We start from the raw sequence: 20,902 nt of genomic DNA, 5'->3' as shown, positions 1-20,902 counted from the left end.
TTATGTGGCTCACTATGCTCAGCAGTCTGCACACAGAATCTCAAATTCTCCAACAGCCTCACAGGTAGGAGTGTATCCTCATTTTGCTGATGAGATTGATGCTCAGAGCTTTGCCAGGGGCATACACTGGTAGATCCCAACTCAAATGGAGGCCAACCTAACCAGGCAGTGGTACCCCCCATGCCACAGGGGCAGGCAGGCAAGGAAGGGAGGCAAGTGAGTGTATACTGTAAAGTCCAAGAAAGTCCCTCTAAAGCCAGCAGCCAGGCCTCAGCTCCCCTGACAAGCTCCATGCCAGACCATGAGTCCAGTGCCCAGATCTGACCTTTCCAGAGAGGCTGGAAACCTGGAGTTTTAGGTGAGATGTCCAGATTTCTAAACAACTTTTAGGCCAAACACCACATGCGCCAACCCCATGGGTCTCCAATCTGCCACTTCTAACAACCCTTCTTAACCTGAAAACCAAGTCTGTTTCTCAGCCACAGCAGGTACAAGGTAGTAACACATCATCAGGCAGAGTCACCCAGACCAAGAAGAGACCTCATCTTAATCCCTCCAAAACTAGGCTTCTCAGAAGGCCAATGCCCCCCTCATGATCTATTCATGAACCTATGCCCAGGTACATCAAGCCCAAATCTGGATAATGCCAGCTCTGTGTGGCTCTTGCAGCCCACTTACTAAGGGTTTAAGGACATGGGAGACTTCGGTTCAAATCCCAGCTCAGGCTCTTACTGGCTACATGACTCCGGGCGAGTTATTTCACCTCTCTGTATCTGTACTTCCTCCTTGTAAAACAGGGATACGGTATCTATCTCACAGGGTGTGGGGAGTTTTAAAAGAGTTGACATATATGAAGCACTTGGAGCCTGGCACATACTAAACACTAAGCAAGTGTCTGCGGTTATCATTACCTCGTGGCATCAGGCCAGGGACTGGTCTATGATATCAGCCTGTGAGCTGGATCCAGGCTCACCTTCCTCCCGTCCCCTCCCAGCTCCCCCCACTACTGTGGGTCCCCCTCTCCTACAGTCAACAGACTCTGTTACAGAGATGGAAAAATCGGAGGTGGATTTCCCTTTGGGTTTCCGGCAACCAACTGACTCAGAAGGAAGATATTTCAACTCAGACCTGTCAGAGATCAAACACAATTCTTGGAACCTCCTCTTTCCTTGAAAATCTCTGGGGTTTTCTTCACACCACCTCCTCCCTCCCAACAAGAACAGAAGCAGGGTGGTTGGAGAGAGAAGGAAAATGTGCGTTTCCTGTCTCAGGCCGGCTGCAGATAACTCATCTCTGGTTTCCGGAAACCTCACCTCTGAGCATTTATTTCTGCAGAGAAAAAGTCCTGCCAGGGAGTTTGAGGCAGGAGGGCATGGAGTGAGTGGCGGTGGCAAGAATGTTAGATGCTCAACTGCCCTTTCTGCCTGCTCCCGCTTCCGATTTCAACTTGGGTATCACTTTCTCCTGGGTCTAATTATGTGCCCATCCTCCACAGGCTCCCAGCACTCCAGATTCCACCTTCACCCCTCTAAAAGCATTGCCTGAGAACTACCTGCCCAGTTCCTCTCTCATTCTGCTGTAAGAGCTCCAAGACACAAACCACCTACTCAATGGCCACCCCAGAATACAGCCCAGTACTCCACATTTATTCAATAAAAGAATCAATGAATCAATGGCCCCTCCTTCGACACACACACCCCAATACTCAAAGACTGAATAAGAACTTATAAGAACATTGGCAAGCAGGTTCTTCAAAGAACCAGCAAACATCAATCTTGCTTTTTTTTCACACTTTTCTAATTCTTCTCGGTCGCATAAAATCAGTGGGAGAGTTGGCAGAAAAGACTGTTTAGGGAGAGTGCACTCCTCTCTAAAGTCAGCTTAGCTGCCCTCGTTCTTGGAAGGGCTCATGAAACCCAAACCTCTAACCCAGACTTGTCCCTGCTGCCAAAACGCAGCCACATCAGGCGTGAGGCTGGAGAGGGGTGTTAAACGCCGCACTAATACCCCACAGAGAATTCAAAACAAGAAGATTCCCAGAATCAGCCCGAACTCCAGCAGATGGAAATTTAGGGAAGCCAGAATTGTTGATTGTGATGCCTGGGGATTTAACCAGAATACATCTATTCTGAAAGGTCATTGTCTTACCTTGAGAGCTATTACAACGTGCAAGCTATGCCTCCTAAGGCAGTTTCAATAGGAAATATTCTGATTTATGGTTTTCATATCAACAGACCATGTGCCCTGACTTTTACACAGGGCAACACTGGCCACTGTATTGAGGTGAAACATTTCTGTCGGATTTTTTTTTTTTTTTTTTTTTGAGACAAAGTCTCACTCTGTCCCCGACACTGGAGTGCAGTGTGGTATGATCTTGGCTCACTGCAACCTCTGTCTCCCAGGTTCAAGCAATTCTCCTGCCTCAGCCTCCCAAAAATAGCTGGCTGGGATTACAGGCGCACACCACCATACCTGGCTAATTTAGTAGAGACAGGGTTTTGCCATGTTGGCCAGGCTGGTCTCGAACTCCTGAGGTGATCCACCCGCCTCGGCCTCTCAAAGTTCTGGGACTACAGGGTGAACCGCCACACCTGGCCTGACAGATTTATCCTGTTGTTGTTGTTGTTGTTGTTGTTATGGAGTCTTGCTCTGTCGCCCAGGCTGGAGTGCAGTGGCGCAATCTCTACCTCCTGGGTTCGTGTCATTCTCCTGCCTCAGCCTCCTGAGTAGCTGGGACTACAGGTGCCTACCACCACGCCCAGCTAATTTTTTTATATATATTTTTAGTAGAGACAGGGTTTCACCGTGTTAGCCAGGATGGTCTCCATCTCCTGACCTCGTGATCTGCCCGCCTTGGCCTCCCAAAGTGCTGGGATTACAGGCGTGAGCTACCACGCCTAGCTGGATTTATTCTTACAGTGTGGAGACACCTGTCTTTGGATCCAATACTGTGTTTTAGAACTTGACCTTCCTCAGTCCCAAGTTCTTCCTCATAGTTACTTTAAAGTCTATCTGCTAACATTTAAAATAGAGTCTATTTTCAAAGACATGTCTTAAATGGAAAGGCCACTTATAATAATGACTGCATTACAAGACCCAGCTACATAAAACATCTTCTTTCCTAGTCATCCTTTGCACTGGCTGCTATTTAAATAAATTTGTATTTCCCAGGTACATACTAACTCCACAGATAGAAAGTGGCCAGGGTGGCTGGGATGAGTGACCCAAAGAACGTGATTTAGGCTTTGACCCCAGACTTGGATACTCCATCAAAAGTTTATTACCATTTGGCTTGAGTAGAATGGAGAACTGAGAAAGTCATTTCCTCTTGTTCTTTTCTCTGTGGAAAGGAGAAACAGCTGGCTCTCCTTGTAAGAACTTAGCCTCACCCAAACTTCAACTCCAGGCACCACTCTGAGGATTCTGTCCCAGACTCTCTAGTTCAAAGTGAGCTCACCTCATCCAAACTGCTGGAGAAGTTTTTTCTGAGACAGGATCTTGCTCTGTTGCCCAGGTTGGAGTGCAATGTGCATCGTCATGCCCAGTTTTTAATTTTATTTGTATTTTTTTGTAGAAACTGGGGTTTCATTATGCTGCCCAAGCTGGTCTCAAACACTTGGACTCAAGCGATCCTCCTGTCTCAGCCTCCCAAAGTGGTGGGATTACAAGTGGGAGCATGACACCCAGCCAGGAGAGGGTTATACACAGCACTATTCATGGGGAAATTCATCACATCAGCCTGTGCTTTCATGCACTATACTCACCCATTATGTATCACTTTACTATTTCTTAAGTGTTCACAGTAATAAGAATCATATGGCTAACATTTATTAAACTTTATTAAATCACCAGACCCTGTACTAAGGATGCTTTTAGCATTAGCTCAATCCTCCCAGTGACCATGAGGTTAGGGCTATTATTATCCTCATTTCATAAAAGACAAAATAGACTTAGAAAAATGAAGTCACTTGCCCAAGGTCACGCAGCTAGCCCAATCTTGATCCCTGGTCTTTCTGAATCCAGAAACTGCTCTCTTCGGTTAAAAATTTCTATTAAACCTACCACAAATCCTCTTGCATGTAAGAGGACTGTCACAACTGAAAAATGGGCTGAAGAACTGAGGCCTCTCTGTTTGCACATCTCTTTCTGACATCCCTACCATTCTGTGCCCCACCCTCTCCACCAGTCCTGCCTCAATCATGTTGAGTTGATAGATCTATTCTGCAAACAAGTCTTCCGAAAGGAAAATCAAAACCCAAGTGTCTACTTGAATATAACCAGAGAACAGCCTATTTCAGTGTTTAAGATGCTGGAATAAAGGCAGCTGTGTTTACCTCCACACAGGCACTTGCTGATGTGGGAGGGCTGGCTTTATTCAACTTGGGACATCCAGGTCACATTCAGTCCCTGGGAGATACTTCACATCCTCGGTTATAATCTGCGGCTCTGATGTGAAAGCCTATCTCCATCCTCAGGCCTTCTCTAATATAGTGTGGCTAGAATACCAGGTACAGAAAAATGGGGAAGAAAGCTCTGATTTTTTTTTTTTTAAGCTTTGGCTTACTCTGGGCTCAATTTATATCTGGGCAAATAGTTTCAAACCTCAACCATATGTAGTTCCCACTAGTCTGAAAAATCACTCAAGACACAGAGGACATCTAGTAGCCCTAACTCCAACACTGGAAAGGAGGGCTGGGGGAGTGTCATGCTCCTCAGGATGGGTGTTAGTCACAGAATATGATAAGAGATGGGCTCACAGAGACCTCAGGAAAGGAACGATGGCAGAAAAAAAGATGAGGAACCATCAGCTTAATCCCTCTGCCAGCATAAGACCTCTCTTTCTGACACTACAATATTGCCCAAAGAACAAAGGTGTTGCTATGCATCCCCCCAAAATTTATATGTCAAAGCCTTAACCCCCAATTTGATGGGATTTGGAGATGGGCCTTTGAGAGATACTTGGGGTTACATGAGGTCATGAGAGTAGGGCTCACATGACTAGTGTCCTTATAAGGGACATCAGAGAGTGAGCTCTCCCCATCGAATGCAAAAGAGGTCATGTGTACACAAAGTACACATCTGCAAGCCAGGAAGAGGGCCATCACCAGGAATGGAAATGACCATCACCTTGATCTTGGACTTCCCAGCCTCCAGAACATCAAGAAATACATTTTTGTTATTTAAGTCATCCAGTCTATGTATTTGTTATGGCAGCCCCAGCAGACTACTAGAGGTATCTAAGTCAGAAAGGAGTTCAAATCGTTATGCCACTGCTCATTGCTGTGTGACTTTGGACAAGTTATTTTATTTCTCTAATACATGATTTTCTCATTTATCAACTACTCATAACAAAGGGCTGTGGGGAGAGTTGAATGTGTTGATGTAGGAGGAAGGTACCTAGCATTTTTTGGGGACTCAACACCCCGAAGCAGCAATACCTCCCCAATGCATGCAACGACTAGTATCATAAAAGGGCAGCTTCTTGGCCATATTCAGTCCACAGATGTGTTTTGTTTGGCCTGCACCAATGTTTGGGGAAATTTGGATTTACCAACATTTAAAAGTCAGAAAATTTCACATAAACATCTCAATTTCCAGTTCTTCTTGAAAAATAAGAGATGTATCACAGGGCCTGTGTTCTGCCAGGGTAATCCTCTTTCAACAGAGGACAAGATCTCACCGCCCGGCACCCACACCAGCTTCACCCATTCAGAAGACCTGCTTGGTACCTGAAGTCTTTTGAGTTAGCAGCCCCTGGGCTACCTGGGCTGGTGAAATCTGGCTTGGCCTGTACTTATCCCAGCTGTCCACAAACAGAGCTTTTAAGTACAATTTCAGGATCAGCCTCCCAAAGTGAAGAACAATTAGCACATTCCTGAGTCACTGTTTTATTTATTTATACTTGTATTGTGAACTAAAGAACCTCATGGAAAGGCCAGAATTTTAGTCCTTGGAGAAAAATAAAGCTTGGCAATGTGGGGGTTGGCTGACCCAGATTTGCCCCTGTCACTCAACTTCTTGGGGCCTCAGTTTCCTCCTTTGTAAAATGGGCTAGATATCTTTTGTCTTTTTCCATATTTATATAAGATGTGAAATTCAAGAACATGGATGGAAATTTAATACAATTCTAAAGACTTTAATGAAAGTAGAGCTCTTAAAACACCCCATTGACCTTAAGGCAGGCCTTAACTAACTGTAAACAGGACCAGAACAATGGACTTGTTTATTGTTCTGCCCACTCCAGGGTTGGGTCCTTAGCCTTGAAGTTCTGCACTTAACATATCCAGAAACAAATGAATGCCAGGGCCTGAAAAGACCTGATGGAGGCCAGGCGCCGTGGCTCATGCCTGTAATCCCAGCACTTTGGGAGGCCCAGGTGGGTGGATCACGAGGTCAGCAGTTCAAGACCAGCCTGGCCAAGATGGTGAAACCTCGTCTCTACTAAAAATACTAAAATGAGCTGGGCATGGTTGCAGGCGCCTGTGATCCCAGCTCCGGAGGCTGAGGCAGAGAACTGCTTGATCCCAGGAGGCGGGGGCTGCAGTGAGCCAAGATGGCGCCACTGTACTCCAGCCTGGGCAACAGAGCAAGACCCCATTTCAAAAGAAAAAAAAAAAAAAAAGACCTGATGGATCAATCTTCTATCCCTAGAAGATCCTGGTGCTCTGAGCCCTGCCTGACTTGCTGCTCTCATTTCACCAAAACACAGACCTAACTGCACAACTACCCAACTTTAGGTGCTCTACGCACGTGGATGGGCCGCCTTTTGGTTCCTTGCTCATTACAACCACAGGAACTTTGCATGCGCAGTTTCTACCAACTGGAGGCCTCTTCACCTAGGTAATATCCGTGGATGTTTCAGATCACAGCAGCAGCATCACATCCACCCTTCCTGGCCTCCTTGACAAAAATCAATCATTCTAGCATATGCTTTCATCACATCAGCTGTGTTGGAGTAGCTGTCTTAGTTGCACTGTTACATTTCACATGTGTGGCTAGTTGACTCATGATTCCCTTCCCAATGAATATAAATTCCAGGAGGGCAGGGTCCATGTCTGTCTTTGGTCCTTGTTGTCTCTCCAGTGCCTGGCCAACAGAGACGCACTCAAATGTTTGCTGGTAAGACACTTAGTAAAAGGAAGAACAGCGATAAAACCCCAAGCAGTCTGGTTCCAACAACCAAGCTGAACTGCCTATTATGGTGCCTAATGGTTAGGAGGGGCACAATAAATGTTTGCAGAATAAATGACACCTGCCATCTATCAACCCTCTACCCCCTCCCCCACAAAACACACTACATACTGAACAAATGATTCTCTCTGGATCAGAAGTCTAGACAGATATAGGTCTCAGAACGTAACAGCCATGAAAGCAGCATAGCTGACAGAAGCAGCAATAAGAACCAAGCAGGAAACAAACAAACAAACAAACAAACAAAACCCTTAAGGCTCCTAAGGGGGTAGCCCCTCTGCCCCGATCAGGCTTATACGGGAAAATGGCACCAAGTCTGGCCTGCCACATACCTGATGTTTTCGTTCAGGGCATAGAGCTCGTTGCTTTGCAAGCCGCCCCCTTTGAAAACGTTGATCACAGCAGTCTGAACGCTACAGGAAAAGAGAATAACACTTGGTTAGAGAATCTCTCTTCTTGGGGCATTTCAATAGCAGCTCAGGGCTGAAGGTGGGTGGAGTGACCAGGAAGCTCATAGCACAAACCTGGTCACACTCTCCATCCATCCTCCATTTTCTCCTCAGTGTCCTTGGAGAGAAAGGAAGACGGAAGCCGAAAGGACTCAAAAGCAGCCCCCGCTTTCTTGCAAGCCGGCAGGTCTTCCTCCCTCACCTCGCTGGCGGCCCTGCTAGTGCAGCCACAGTCAAGCGCAGGCAGTGGGATCTGACTGCAGGAAACTGCATGGGCCTGGGAGATTCCAAATGGCATTTCCTGCAAGCAGAAGCTGACCCATGCCTGGGTTCTTTCACAGCCACTGTCTTCACAGGGAAGCTTGGTGGCCTTGAACTAACATGAACCGGTAATTCCTTTCCTTTTTAACAGCACTTTCCTTGGAAGAATTTCCCGCAGGCCAGCCTTACAGGCCCCTCATATTTCCACTCCTGTGAGGTGTACCGGCAGTAGAGTCAGTCCCTTGAGAGGCCGTATCAGGGCTTACTCCACAGCCTCTAGGACGACAGCCCAGTGTTTCAGCAAAGGAGCTGCTTACAATCTTGTCTGTATTAAGGGCCCTGGCCTTTTCTTTAAAGAACAGGGATCCATTTAACACCAAAACATTTTGGAACCCCCTCTCTCCATCCCTATCATCAGAGTCGTGCTTTCTGTGTCCATTCATTGAAAATATCCATAATGGGTTGGGCACGGTGGCTTACGCCTGTAATCCCAGCACTTTGGGAGGCAGAGGCAGGCGGATCACTTGAGGTCAGGAGTTCGAGACCAGCCTAGCCAACATGGTGAAACCCCGTCTCTACTAAAAATACAAAATCAGTCAGGTGTGGTGGCGTGCACCTGTAAAGCCAGCTACTCAGGAGGCTGAGGCAGGAGAATCGCTTGAACCTGGGAGGCAGAGGTTGCAGTGAGCCAAGATCACACCACTGCACTCCAGCCTGGGTGACAGAGCAAGACTGTCTCAAGAAAAGAAAAAACAAAAAAAAAAGAAAAGAGAAAAGATCCATAATGAGCCAAACTATAAAGAATTCAGTCATGCTTCAAAATAATGATGCATTTAATTTCTCCAAACAGTATCTATAAAGATTTGAAAAGCAGTAGCCCACAAGCATATAAGACATAGTGCTGATTCAGTCTGCTCAATTCTTGGTGCACAAAAGGTTGGCTAGACACCTAACAAAACTCTGTGCCTCCTCTTCTAAGCACCTGTGGCTCACAGGTCTTCATAATCTTTGGTTTATGCCACTCATTTAATTTTTCACAGACATGTTTTATCTTCCCAAGTAGGAAGTGGGAAGTAGGTTACTTAAGGTTACTTATAGAAGCCCACTCGCGGATATGCTGACAGTTTCAGGTGTGACTAATGAGCATGACTAGTGACTGTAATTCCAGTACAACTGTCCCAGTCTGGTAAACTGACTCTGACAGGCCAGAGGCTCTCAGCGGTCTATTTTCTGGCCACTGAAACAAAGAAAGCTAACAGACACACTGGATGTAAAAAAACCTTCCTCTCTTGGCCAGGTGTGGTAGCTCACACCTATAATCCCAGCGCTTTGGAAGGCTGAGGTGGGAGTGATCCCTTGAGGCCAGGAGTTCAAGGGCAGCCTGGGCAGTATAGTGAGACCCCAGTCCTTTAAAAAAAATTTTTTTTTTAATTAGCTCGGTGTGGTGGCATGTGCCTGTTGTCCCAGTTAGTCGGGAAGCTGAGGCAGGAGGATCGCTCGAGCCCAGAAGTTTGAGGCTGCAGTGAACTATAATTGCACCACTGCACTCCAGCCTGGGTGACAGAGTGAGACCCTGTCTCTAAAAAAAGGAAAAAAAAAGAAAATTTGCTCTCGTCATCATTTACCCCCATCATCACGACCTTCCCAGAATCAGCAGAAGCTCAGTCAGCCCCCGGATGCCTCCCTCCCTGCCATGGCCCTTGGCAGCCCTCCACCCCACATCCTGCGGCCTCCTTCACCTGTTCCAGGCTGAGCTGGAGCTCAGCTGCAGAGCCTGCCGAGTCGCTTGGAATCGGGGAAGGTCGCTGAGCACAGGGGAGCTCATGAAGCGCGGTCTAGGCCTGCGGAAGGAGCCCATCTTGTGGAACTCGCCGGGCAGAATGGGAGCGAAGCCACGGGTCATAAGTCCTGGTGACAGTTCAGCTTCACCTCTAGGAGCAGGAGGTTCTGAATGCCCTCAGAAAGGGCTTTTCCAAGGGCTGCCTTCAGGTGCTCAGGCTTTCTTAAAACCACAAACGTAGCCAACACCTGAAAAGAGAGGGCAGCTTTTATTGAGAACTCCTGGCCTGAGAACACCTCTTAGAGGAAGTTGGCTGGGACTTTCCAGCCTGACTACCCCCAAAACAACTGTGGTACCCAGAAATAGCATCTATTCCCTTGCAGGTTCCCATTCACAAGTTTGTACAGATCTCTTTTTCGTTGCAACAGTGTGGTCACCCTCAAGTGGGAAGACAGTGACAATGGGGCCAGGCTAAGGCCAGTCCTGCAGAAAAATGATTTCTAAGCTGTGCTAGACTCTGGTTCTAATATGCACCCATCAGTTTGGGCACTGCCTGGGTTTCTGTGGCCCATGATGTTGTGCAGTAAGTGATAGATTTTTAAAAAATGTCTCAAGGAGGACACAAGAGCTCCTCATCCTGGCATTGATGACCTTCCATGATACACCCTTACCATGCCAGTCTGAATGTATTGCTCAGTTTTTCTCAAAGTATCAGTGTCTCTTCACTCAGGCGCATCTCACCTTCCCTTACCTGCTATTCCTTCACTCATTTCAACAGGACACACTCACTGAATGTTTGCTATTTATTAACCACTGTGAGTGGCAGAACATCCAAAGATTTCTAAGACCAAATCCCTGCCCTCAGGGTACTCAGTCTATGGAGAAGATAACTATCTTTTCAAGTATTCACTCATGCAATTAATATTTATTGAGCAGCTACTATGCACAGGCACTCAGGCACTGGGAGCTATAAGATGGCTCCAGAGGCCATGGTGCCCTGCCCCATGGAGCTCACAACCGGCAGGCACTCTTCTATGTCATGCCTGATCCTTCCACCACACTTTTGCTCATACCAACTGCTCCTCTTACCCAGAATTCTCTTCCTTTTTCCCTCTGCTTATTTAAACCCAACTCACCCTGCAGGGTTGGGTTCAACGACACTGTCCCCTTGTAGCAGTCGCTGGGAGACTTCGCGGCTTCACAGTTAAAGGCAGTGGCTTCAGGTTTGAGTCTTAACTTGGCCACTCCCAAGTTGTGTGACTTTGGACACACTGAGTCTAAAGTCCTCAGCTGTTACTAATCCCCACTTTCCAGGACTGGAGAGACGAAATGAGATCACGTGACATGGCCGGCAGACTGGCACAGCCATGGGCCTCAAGGACTGGCTATTTCCATTCGGATGAATTTCTTTCTTTCCTCAACACCTTTGGACCTGTAATTTCAGTCTCTTATTCTTTAGTGACTCTAAAGTCTAAATGAATGACTTAAAAGGTGAGTATTAGAGTTCAGCAGAGTGAAGGACAAAAGGAAACACCACGAATCTCATAGTCACTTTTTACTTAGGGGTTTAGTAGGTTTAGCCCAGAAGTATGTTCACTGACATCTCTTTCACCAGCTACCTCTGCTATGTCCCAAAAACTAACGATGCAAGAAAAAGATATTCTAGCCTTAAGTCAACCTTCAGGTTGCCAGGGGAGAAGGTTTTTGCAACCCCAGCTGATTAGCATTTGAAGAAGGGGGAACCGAAGTCTCAACTCCAAATCAAACATGCTGTTGTGGTCAGAAGAGTGAGTTAGGCCACTCAGATGGGCACGGAGGCAAGCCATCGAGAGGGCACGGGAGGTGTTAGCAGCTGTCTGCAGGCAACAGGCATCGCAATAAGGAACTTGTGATACGAAGAGGCAGAAAAGAAATGACTTGTCCTGTCTCTTAACTTTTTTCTTTTAAGGAAAAAGCAGACTTATGTCCTGTTTTTCTGTACAGTCTTTGCCCCTTCACCCCCTGCTCAGAATGAGTTCAACAGTTTTGTTAAACTTTATTAACAAAAGAAGCATAACAGGCCTGTCAAGTTTCAGAAGGCCTCAGCAGCTTCATAAATGCCACTGCCACTTGGAAAGATCTATATAAACCAACAAATGAGATGATGAAGAAAGCAAGCCACAGAAGGTCCTTCCGTATCCTTAAACTGGCTAGCTTTGGGATTTAACTCGCCCAGTAAAGGTCACACTACAAAGACAGGATCCATTTCGCTGCCCTTCTTCAAATGGAACTGCTAACTGCAATTCACCTGTGTAATTACAGGATATTAACTCCCTTTATGAGGATCTTAAACGAGTTAATGGAGCTGCCTCTCATTCCATGGCACTGGTACAGGGAAGTAGAAAAGTGAGCAGAATGGATCGTTCCAGGTGTTTACCCACCACCTTCCTGCCGAAACACCCACTTCTCCAGGAAACTGTAAGACACTGAGGATCGCAGGCTGGCTCCTGTACCCATCCACTTCTCAGTTAGTGTCCCCAGGCCGCCTAGTCCAGCAAAGCGCCAGGGCAGCTCCATCCACACACTCAGCCCCTCTTAAATAAGGGTCACTTTCAGCCTACGACTGTGGCTCCCGCGGACTCATAAACTGCAGAGTCACACACAACGAGTTGCCACTGACTCATTTTTCTCCTCCCGAATCCACCACTCTCAATGCTGACAGTTGAAGAGAATGTGAAGCTGTCTTTGTCTCCACCATTCCTACTTCCGGGCAGAGCCAAGAGACCTCCCCAGAGCAGCACAGGGAGGAAGGAGGAGGCCGTTGGGAGCATTGACAAGAGTGCCCTAAAGGGAAACGCTGATACACCCTGGGTTCACCTGCTACAGCGCTGGCCCCGCAGGCGCAGGCCTGTCCTGACCTAAATCTGACAAGTCAGAAAATGACAGAACAGACGGGCCCTCGGAGTGGGGCCAGTCCAGGTCCCATTCACAGATGACAAAGGTATAGCAAAGAAACAAAGAAACTCGTCCAAGGTACTCGAGGCAGGAGGAGAGCTAGGACTGTGAGAGCTGTTCCCCGACACCTGTTTGAGCATGTTCCCCAGCTCCCACCTAGGCCAATCTGCAAACTCCTTGAAGACAGGCATAGGGCTTTATTCACCTCTGCATCCTCAAGACTAAGCTCACTGCTTAGCCTGTAATCCCAGCACTTTGGGAGGCTGAGGTGGGTGGATCACCTGAGATCGGGAGTTCGAGACCAGCCTGACCAACATGGAGAAACCCTATCTCTACTAAAAATACAAAATGAGCGGGACATGGGGGAGCATGCCTATAATCCCAGCGACTCAAGGAGCTGAGGCAGGAGAATCGCTTGAACCTGGGAGGCGGAGGTTGCAGTGATCCGAGATCGTGCCATTGTACTCCAGCCTGGACAACAAGAGCAAAACTCATCAAAAAAGAAAAGAAAGGGGAGGAGAGGGGAGGGGAAGGGAAGGGATGGGAGAGGAGAGGAGAGGAGAGGAGAGGAGAGGAGAGGAGAGGAGAGGAGAGGAAGGGACGGGAGAGGAGAGGAGAGGACAGGAGAGGAGAGGAGAGGAAGGGAGAGGAGAGGGGAGGGAAGGGGAGGGGAGGGGAGAGAAGAAAAGAGATGAAGGAAGATATAAGAATTAAGAAGACATTGGCTAGGCCGGGCACAGTCGCTCTCATCTGTAATCCCAGCACTTTGAGAGGCCAAGGCAGGCGGATCACCTGAGGTCAGGAGTTCGAGACCAGCCTGGCCAATATGGCAAAACCCTGTCTCTACTAAAGGTACAAAAATTAGCTGGGCATGGTGGTGTGTGCCTGTAGTCCCAGCTGCTCAGGAGGCTGAGGCAGGAGAATAGCTTGAACCTGAGAGGCGGAGGTTGCAGTCAGCCAAGATCGCACCACTGCACTCCAACCGGGGCGACAGAGGGAGGCTTCAATCTCTCTCGGAAAAGAAAAAAAAAAACAAAAAAGGCATCGGCTGCCTGGCTGCCATGAAGCCAAGCATTGTCTCAATACATAAACTTCCTCAACCCTCACAAAATACCACTTGAGCTGGGCACAGTGGCTCATGCCTGTAATCCCAGCACTTTGGGAGGCCAAAGTGGGCAGATCACAAAGTTAGGAGTTTGGAAATCAGCCTGACCAACATGATGAAACCCCATCTTGATTAAAAATACAAACATTAGCCAGTGTGGTGGTGCACCTATAATCCTAGCTACTCAGGAGGCTGAGGCAGGAGAATAGCTTGAACCTAGGAGGCAGAGGTTGCAGTGAGCCGAGATCGTGCCACTGCACTCCAGCCTGGGCGACAGAGCAAGACTCCATCTCAAAAAAGAACAAAACAAAACAAAACAAAACACTTGAATATCAGAGAAGTTAAGTAACCTACCCAAAGTCACACAGCTAGTGAGTGACAGATCATTGACTGGTGCCTCATTCCCTAGCCCACTCCCACTTTTCCATGCTACCAAACTCAGTCAGAAAACCAGAATTGAAGCCACTAAGTTAGGAACCAAATTTCATATCAAAAGTTCAGTCTCATGCCCCTGAGATAAATAAACTGGCATAAGGAACTCTATGACCATACTTGATGGGGCAAGAGGAGTGGTGAGAAAGGATGAAAGGAAGAAGCACAGCTGCCTTAGACACCCACTCCCTACTAGCTGTGTAACCTTGATCAAGTTACTCGACCTCTCTGAGTCTCAAATTCCTCCCACATGAAATGACCCTGAGTGACTGCCTGAGGGTTGAAGGAAGATTAAGTGAGTAAATATTTGTCAAGCGCTTAGAACTGTACCTGGCAAATAAGTGCTACCTAAGAGCTCGTTCAATAAATAAAATCACGTTGTTGCAGTTATTCCTAAATTGCCAAGCCGGGATAGCAGTGGGGATACAACAGCAGCTCCCTCTGCTTCTGGTAACCCAGTGGCATCTGGAAATACTCCACTGAGGAGCAGACAAGTCCTCTGAGCCCCCATCCCCATCACAGTGCACCCAGGCTTGCCTCCTTAGCCCTTTGATAACTCATGACGTTATTTACTGATCCTGCACCTCTCTGTAGCAAGTTCCTCAGTTTGAAAGTGTTTTTCCACCCACAGTTGTGCTTCTAAGTCTTACCTCAATCCTGTAAGGCAGATGGAGCAGACAGTCTGTCACAAATTAGAAAACTGAGGCCTGAGCAGGTGCCTGACTCGGCCAAGGCTGGACAGCTGTCAGGTCAGGGACTCAGCCCCGGCCGGGAGTCTCCCAGCCTCACACCTGGCTCACTGTTGAGCCTGCCAGGAGATTCTTTTTATCTTTTTTCCTATATATTTCAAAATATTTTCATTATGAAACATGCTTTAAGAGTTTATACACACACAAACATATATTTTAAATAATAATAGTAGACCAGGCATAGTGGCCCACGCCTATAATCCCAGCACTTCGGGAGGCTGAGGCAGGAGGATTGCTTGAGCCCAGGAGGGTGAGACCAGCCTGGGCAATGTAGTGAGACCCTGTGTACAAAAAATAAAAATAAAAATGAATTGTTCAGCAATGGTAGTGTTTGCCCGTATTCTTAGCTACTCAGCAGGCTAATCGCTTGAGCCCAGGAGTTCGAGGTTACAGTGAGCTGTGATCTTGTCACTGCACTCCACCCTAGGCAACAGAGCAAAACCCTGTTTCTATTTAAAAAAAAAATGAATAAATAAATAATGATAATAAACTAGTACCTACTTAAGAAATAGAATGTTACCTTGGAAACTCTATGTGCCCCTATTTTTCTGATAATAGCATACTTGGTCATATATTACAAAAAACATAAGAATTCACATAACTCTATAACATACATAGTGAAAGGCCTCTTTCTAGCCACTTAGTATAAAGCAGCGCTATCCTGTAGAACTTCGAGATGACACAAATGTTCTGTATTTGTGCTGCCCAATATGGTAGCCACTAGCCATATATGGCCATTGAGAACTTGAAATGTGGCTAGTGCAAGTGAGGAACTGAATTTTAATTGTATTGAATTTTTAATAGCTGTACACATGTGTACACACACATTCTTGTTACTATGCTAATAAGAATGAGTAATGTTTTTCTTTCCTTTTAATAACACGTCATGGCCATCTTCCCATATCACTACATATTGATCTACTTTATTATGTTTAATGGTAGCTTGACTATTCCATTTAGGAGGTATTACGTTTTATTTAACTAGTCTCCTATGGGTAGATATTTAGGGAGTTTCCCCTTTTTTTGTTACTGTAAATAATGAGCGTATCTGTGGGTCTTAGGGATGACATGACCACGTTTGTAAGGTGCCTTCTCAGCAGTGGAACTTCTGAATCAAAGGGCCCAGAAAGTCTTAGCTATGACTCTAATACCCACCCCTACCAGAGCCTAGAAATAGCATTGCAGAAAAGATGTTGAGAAGTATAATGCTTATAGCTCTGAAGGATGTACAGCCACAAGTGTGTATCACTCAAGAGCTTTGGGGGCAGAAAAACCCTAGAATCAGTGGTCACTTTGCCATTCGCTCACTGTGGTAGGCAGAAAAACATCTCCCGACCCCCTACAAAGATACAGTCACTTGTCACCAAAACCTGTGGATATTATCTTATATGGCAAAAGATGCGATTCAGATAAGAATTTTGAGAAGAGAAGCTGGTCCTGGATTATCCAGGTGGACCATAAACACAATCACATGTGTCCTTATAAAGGGGATGCAGAAGGTACTAGGGACAGAAGAGGAGAAGACACAGACACACATAAAGAAGAAGCTGATGTGGAGACAGAGGCAGAGGCTGGAGTAATGCAGTCACCAGGAGCTGAAAGAGAAAAGAAGCAGATTCCCCCCTACAGGGAGTACAGCCCTGCCCCACTTTAATTCTGCACTTATGGCCTCAAGAACCATGAAAGAATATATTTCTGTTGTTTGAAGCCATGAAAGCTGTGGTCATTTATTATAGCAGCCACAAAAAACCAATACACTCACAGTATGACCTTGGATACCTCTGAGCTGCAGTTTCTACATCTCAAAAGTGGGAAAAGGAAGAGTTACCTTGGAGAGTTGTGGTGACCAGAAAGATTGTCTATGAAATACTTTGCATGGTTCCTGGAACTGTACAGGTGCTAGACACAGGTGCAGTGGAGGCTGGGAGAAAAGTCACCCGAGACAGGCTGGTGTCACCACTTCCTGTGGAGCACTGAGCAGGTGATTTAGGATTTGCAAGATATTGGATGAGATGACTCAAGTAGGACTTAGAATGCTCCTTGAACATAGCAAGTGCTTGATAAATGCTACCTATGGTTTATTGTATTGCCTCCATTACTGTGACCCCTGTATTAGCCTGTTCAAACTGCTATTACAAAATACAGCAGCCTGCATGGCTTACACAACAGAAATTTGTTTTCTTGCAGTTCTAGAGGCTAGAAGTCCATGATCAAGGTGTCAGCAGGGTTGATTTCCTTTGAGGTCTCTCTCCTTGGTTTACAGATGGCTGCCTTGTAGCCATGCCCTCACATGGTCTTTCCTCTGTGCACTCATGCCCTTGATGTTTCTCTTTATGTCCAAATTGCCTCTTCTAGGACACACACACAAAAATGGAAAGACATTCCATGTTCACTGATTGAAAGAATCAATAGTATTAAAATGTCCATACTATCTAAAGCAGTCTACAGATTGAATGCAATCCCAATCATTTTGATGGGATTCAAATGACATTTTGAATTTGACATTTCAAATTTGACATTTTGATGGGATTCAAATGACATTTCAAATTTGACATTTTGATGGGATTCAAATGACAAAATGGGATTCAAATCCCATTTTGATGGGATACTAATGACATTCTTCACAGAAATAGAAAAAAAAAAAAATCCTAAAATTTATATGAAACCAAGAAAGACCCAGAATTGCCAAAATCTTCCAGAGCAAAAAGAACAAAACTGGAGGAATCACACTACCTGACTTCAAATTATACTACAGAGCTGTAGTAACCAAAACAGCATGGTACTGGCATAAAAAACAGACACACAGATTAATGGAGCAGAATAGAGAACCCAGAAACAAATCCACACATTTATAGTAAACTCATTTTTGACAAAGGTGCCAAGAACATACACTGAAGAAACAACAGTCTCTTTAATAAATGGTGCTGGGAAAACTGGATATTCATATGCAGAAGAATGAAACTAGACCCCTATCTTATATATAAAAATCAAATCAAAATGGGTTAAAGACTTAAACCTAAGACTTTATACTATGAAACTGCTAAAAGAAAGCATTAGGGAAACTCTCCAGGACATTGGACTGGGCAAAGATTTCTTGAGTAATACCCCACAAGCACAGGAAACCAAAGCAAAAATGAACAAATGAGATCACATTGATTTAAAAAGCTTCTGCCCAGCAAAAGATACAAATCCACAAAGTGAAGAGACAACCCACAGAATGGGAGAAAATATTTGCAAACTATCCTTCTGACAAGGGATTAATAACCAGAACATATAAGAAGCTCAAACAACTCTATAGGAAACAAATATAATAATCTGATTTTAAAATGGGCAAAATACCTGAATAGACATTTCTCAAAAGAAGACCTACAAATGGCAAACAGGTGTATGAAAAGATGTGCAACATCATTTGATGTGGTTTGGCTCTGTGTCCCCACCCAAATCTCATGTCAAATTATAATCTGCACGTATCAGAGAGGGACGAGGGACCTGGTGGGAGGTGATTGGATCATGGGGGCAGTTTCCTCCATGCGATTCTCATGAAAGTGAATGAGTACTCATGAGATCTGATGGTTTTAAAGTGTGTGGCAGTTCCCCTCTTGCTCTCTCTCTCTCTCCTGCCACTATGCTTCCCCTTTGCCTTCCCCCATGATTGTAAGTTTCCTGAGGCCTCCCTAGCCATGCAGAACTGTGAGCCAATTAAAACTCTTTTTGTTATAAATTACTCAGTCTTAGGTAGTTCTTTACAGCAGTGTGAAAATGGACTAATACATCATTGATCATCAGATAAATGCAAATCAAAACTACAATGAGATATCATCTCACCCCAATTAAAATGGCTTTTATGCAGAAGACAGGCAATAGCAAATGCTGGTGAGGATGTGAAGAAAACGAAACCTTCGTATACTGTTGGTGGGAATGTAAATTAGTACAACCACTATAGAGAACAGTTTGGAGGTTCCTCAAAAAACAAAAAATAGAGCTACCATATGATTCAGCAATCTCACTGCTGAGTATATACCCAAAAGAAAGGAAATCAGAATATAAAGGAGATATCTGTACTCCCATGTTTATTGCAGCACTATTCAAAATAGCCAAGTCCTGTATGCAATCTAAGTGTCCATCAACAGACTAAAGAAAATGTGGTACATATACATAATGCAGTACTCTTCATCCATAAAAAAGAATGAGATCCTGTCATTTACAACAATATGGGTGGAACTAGATATCATTATGTTAAGTGAAATAAGCCAGGCACAGAATGACAAACTTCACATGTTCTCATTTATTTGTGGTAGCTAAAATCTAAAATGATTGAACTCACGGAGATACGAAAATGATGGTTACTAGAGACTGAGAAGGGGTATTGGTGGTGGGAGGAAGGGGGGATGTTAAATGGATACAAAAATATAGTTAGGTAAAATGAACAAGATCTTGTATGTGATAGCACAATAGGGTGACTACAGTCAACTGTATTTTAAAATAACTAAGAGTATAATTGGAATGTTTGTAAACAAAGGAACAATGCTTGAAGTGATGGATACCCCATTTACCCTCATGTGATTATTGTGCATTTCATGCCTGTACCAAAATATCTCATGTACCCCCTAAATACACACACTAAGTACCCACGGAAATTAAAAATTAGAAGCAATGTTCTATGTCCAATGTCTCTGAGTTAGAGAAACTAGAATTTTGGTCCATATTCCTTTCTGAAAGACCAATGCTAGTTACATTAAGAAAAAATCCCTTCAAAAGCAACTTAAAAGTTTTGGTGCTGGCACGTCAGTTATCTGGAAAGCCCAGGCCCTGGGTCCAGGAAATTCCGTGGCAGTTACAGAGTTACTGGGAGGTATCACAGGCCTTGCTAACACTCAGCTCACATGAGTTTCTTCAAAAACTTCCATGATGTGTTTCTTAGAGAAAAAAGAATGTGTCATCTCACTTTCTCCTCACAGCTGCCACGGCCAGGGCATAGAGATGGGGCAAAGCCCTGCCTACTGGGGCAATGGGTAAAGGAAGATGCTGCACTTAGTGGAAAATGCAAATGAATTCCACTAGGGCTCCAACCTTTGACTCTGAAAAGGGAAGTAGAATCGTGGCTCAACAACTTAAAATAAAGAAGTAGGTGGCTTATAATAACTCTGAGGCTTCCAGGAAAAAGCCATTCTGAGTGTAAATAACAAAGAAGTCAAAGAAAACAGCCATGCCATCTGATGTGACTGCCTGGAAAACAAGGAGAAACTAGTTCCCAGGGAAACAAGAGAGATGGCCTCTTTTACACATAACCCTCAGAAGCTTCTGCAGTCAGAAAGCCCAGCATGCAAATCCTTCCCTGGCCCATGAACACAGGAATGACCCAATGTCCTTCCACACCACCAGGATTTAGATAATGATCGGTCAAACTCAATTGATCCATTCTCTAATTGCAGTCAGAATGGTCTTTCTAATGACAACCTTGATGATCATGATAGCACCATTTACTGACTGCCAACTGTGAGGCGGGCACTTGCCGTGTATTATCTCAGCATTTTAAAAATGAATTTACAGGGTCTTGACTTTTAGTGAAATAGAATAGAAAGTATTAGAGTACATCACATCTGGAGAAAACAAACATATTCATGTTTACTGGTTTAAAATGTCTCATCTATTTCACACCTCATATGGCACTCAAAACTACATGAAAGCACCTGTTTGGGAGTACCTGTGTCTGATCTTACAACCACCAGAAGGTAGGTGCTATTACCAGCCCCAGCTTACAGAGAAGCAAATGGAGGTGTCTAATGTTTAACTGGTCTCAGGTCACACAGCTCATGAGAAAGGATGCTGGGACTAGAACCCAACAGTCCAGAACCCACCACGCTTACGTCACTCTTTGCTGCAATGCCTTCAAATGTTCCCCCCAAGTCTTAGAATAAATTCACAAACTCCATCCTCACAGCCTCACTTCTCACCACTCTGCAGTTCCTCTCATTGGCCTTCCTTCATGTCTTCCACCAGC

The 20,902-nt window shown here is 45.3% G+C and overlaps 1 protein-coding gene across 24 annotated transcripts in view; it reads right to left on the bottom strand.

Moving 5' to 3' along the window:
- Positions 1-20,902, bottom strand: part of PRR5L (proline rich 5 like) — a 246,468-nt gene that overhangs the window by 124,183 nt on the left and 101,383 nt on the right. For 22 of the 24 annotated variants that reach the window (XR_002517341.2, XR_002517342.2, XM_031653940.1 and 19 more), the window contains 2 exons: positions 9,641-9,929; positions 7,524-7,604 (listed from right to left, as the gene is read on the bottom strand). Coding sequence is in view for 22 of the 24 variants with exons in the window: in XM_031653940.1 (XP_031509800.1) it covers positions 7,524-7,604; positions 9,641-9,804 (245 nt within the window). In the remaining 2 variants the exon portion in view is untranslated. Of the gene's footprint in view, positions 1-7,523; positions 7,605-7,715; positions 8,422-9,640; positions 9,930-10,817; positions 12,932-20,902 lie in introns of those variants that run through there. The other 2 variants (XM_017948490.3, XM_009186297.4) reach the window with 2 other exon arrangements.

This window comes from Papio anubis, chromosome 12, assembly GCF_008728515.1.
Source record: "Papio anubis isolate 15944 chromosome 12, Panubis1.0, whole genome shotgun sequence".
In the NCBI taxonomy this organism is placed as follows: Eukaryota; Metazoa; Chordata; class Mammalia; order Primates; family Cercopithecidae; genus Papio; species Papio anubis.
The sequence above is the reverse complement of the archived record's forward strand: the minus strand, read 5'-3'. Positions and strand labels throughout refer to the sequence as shown.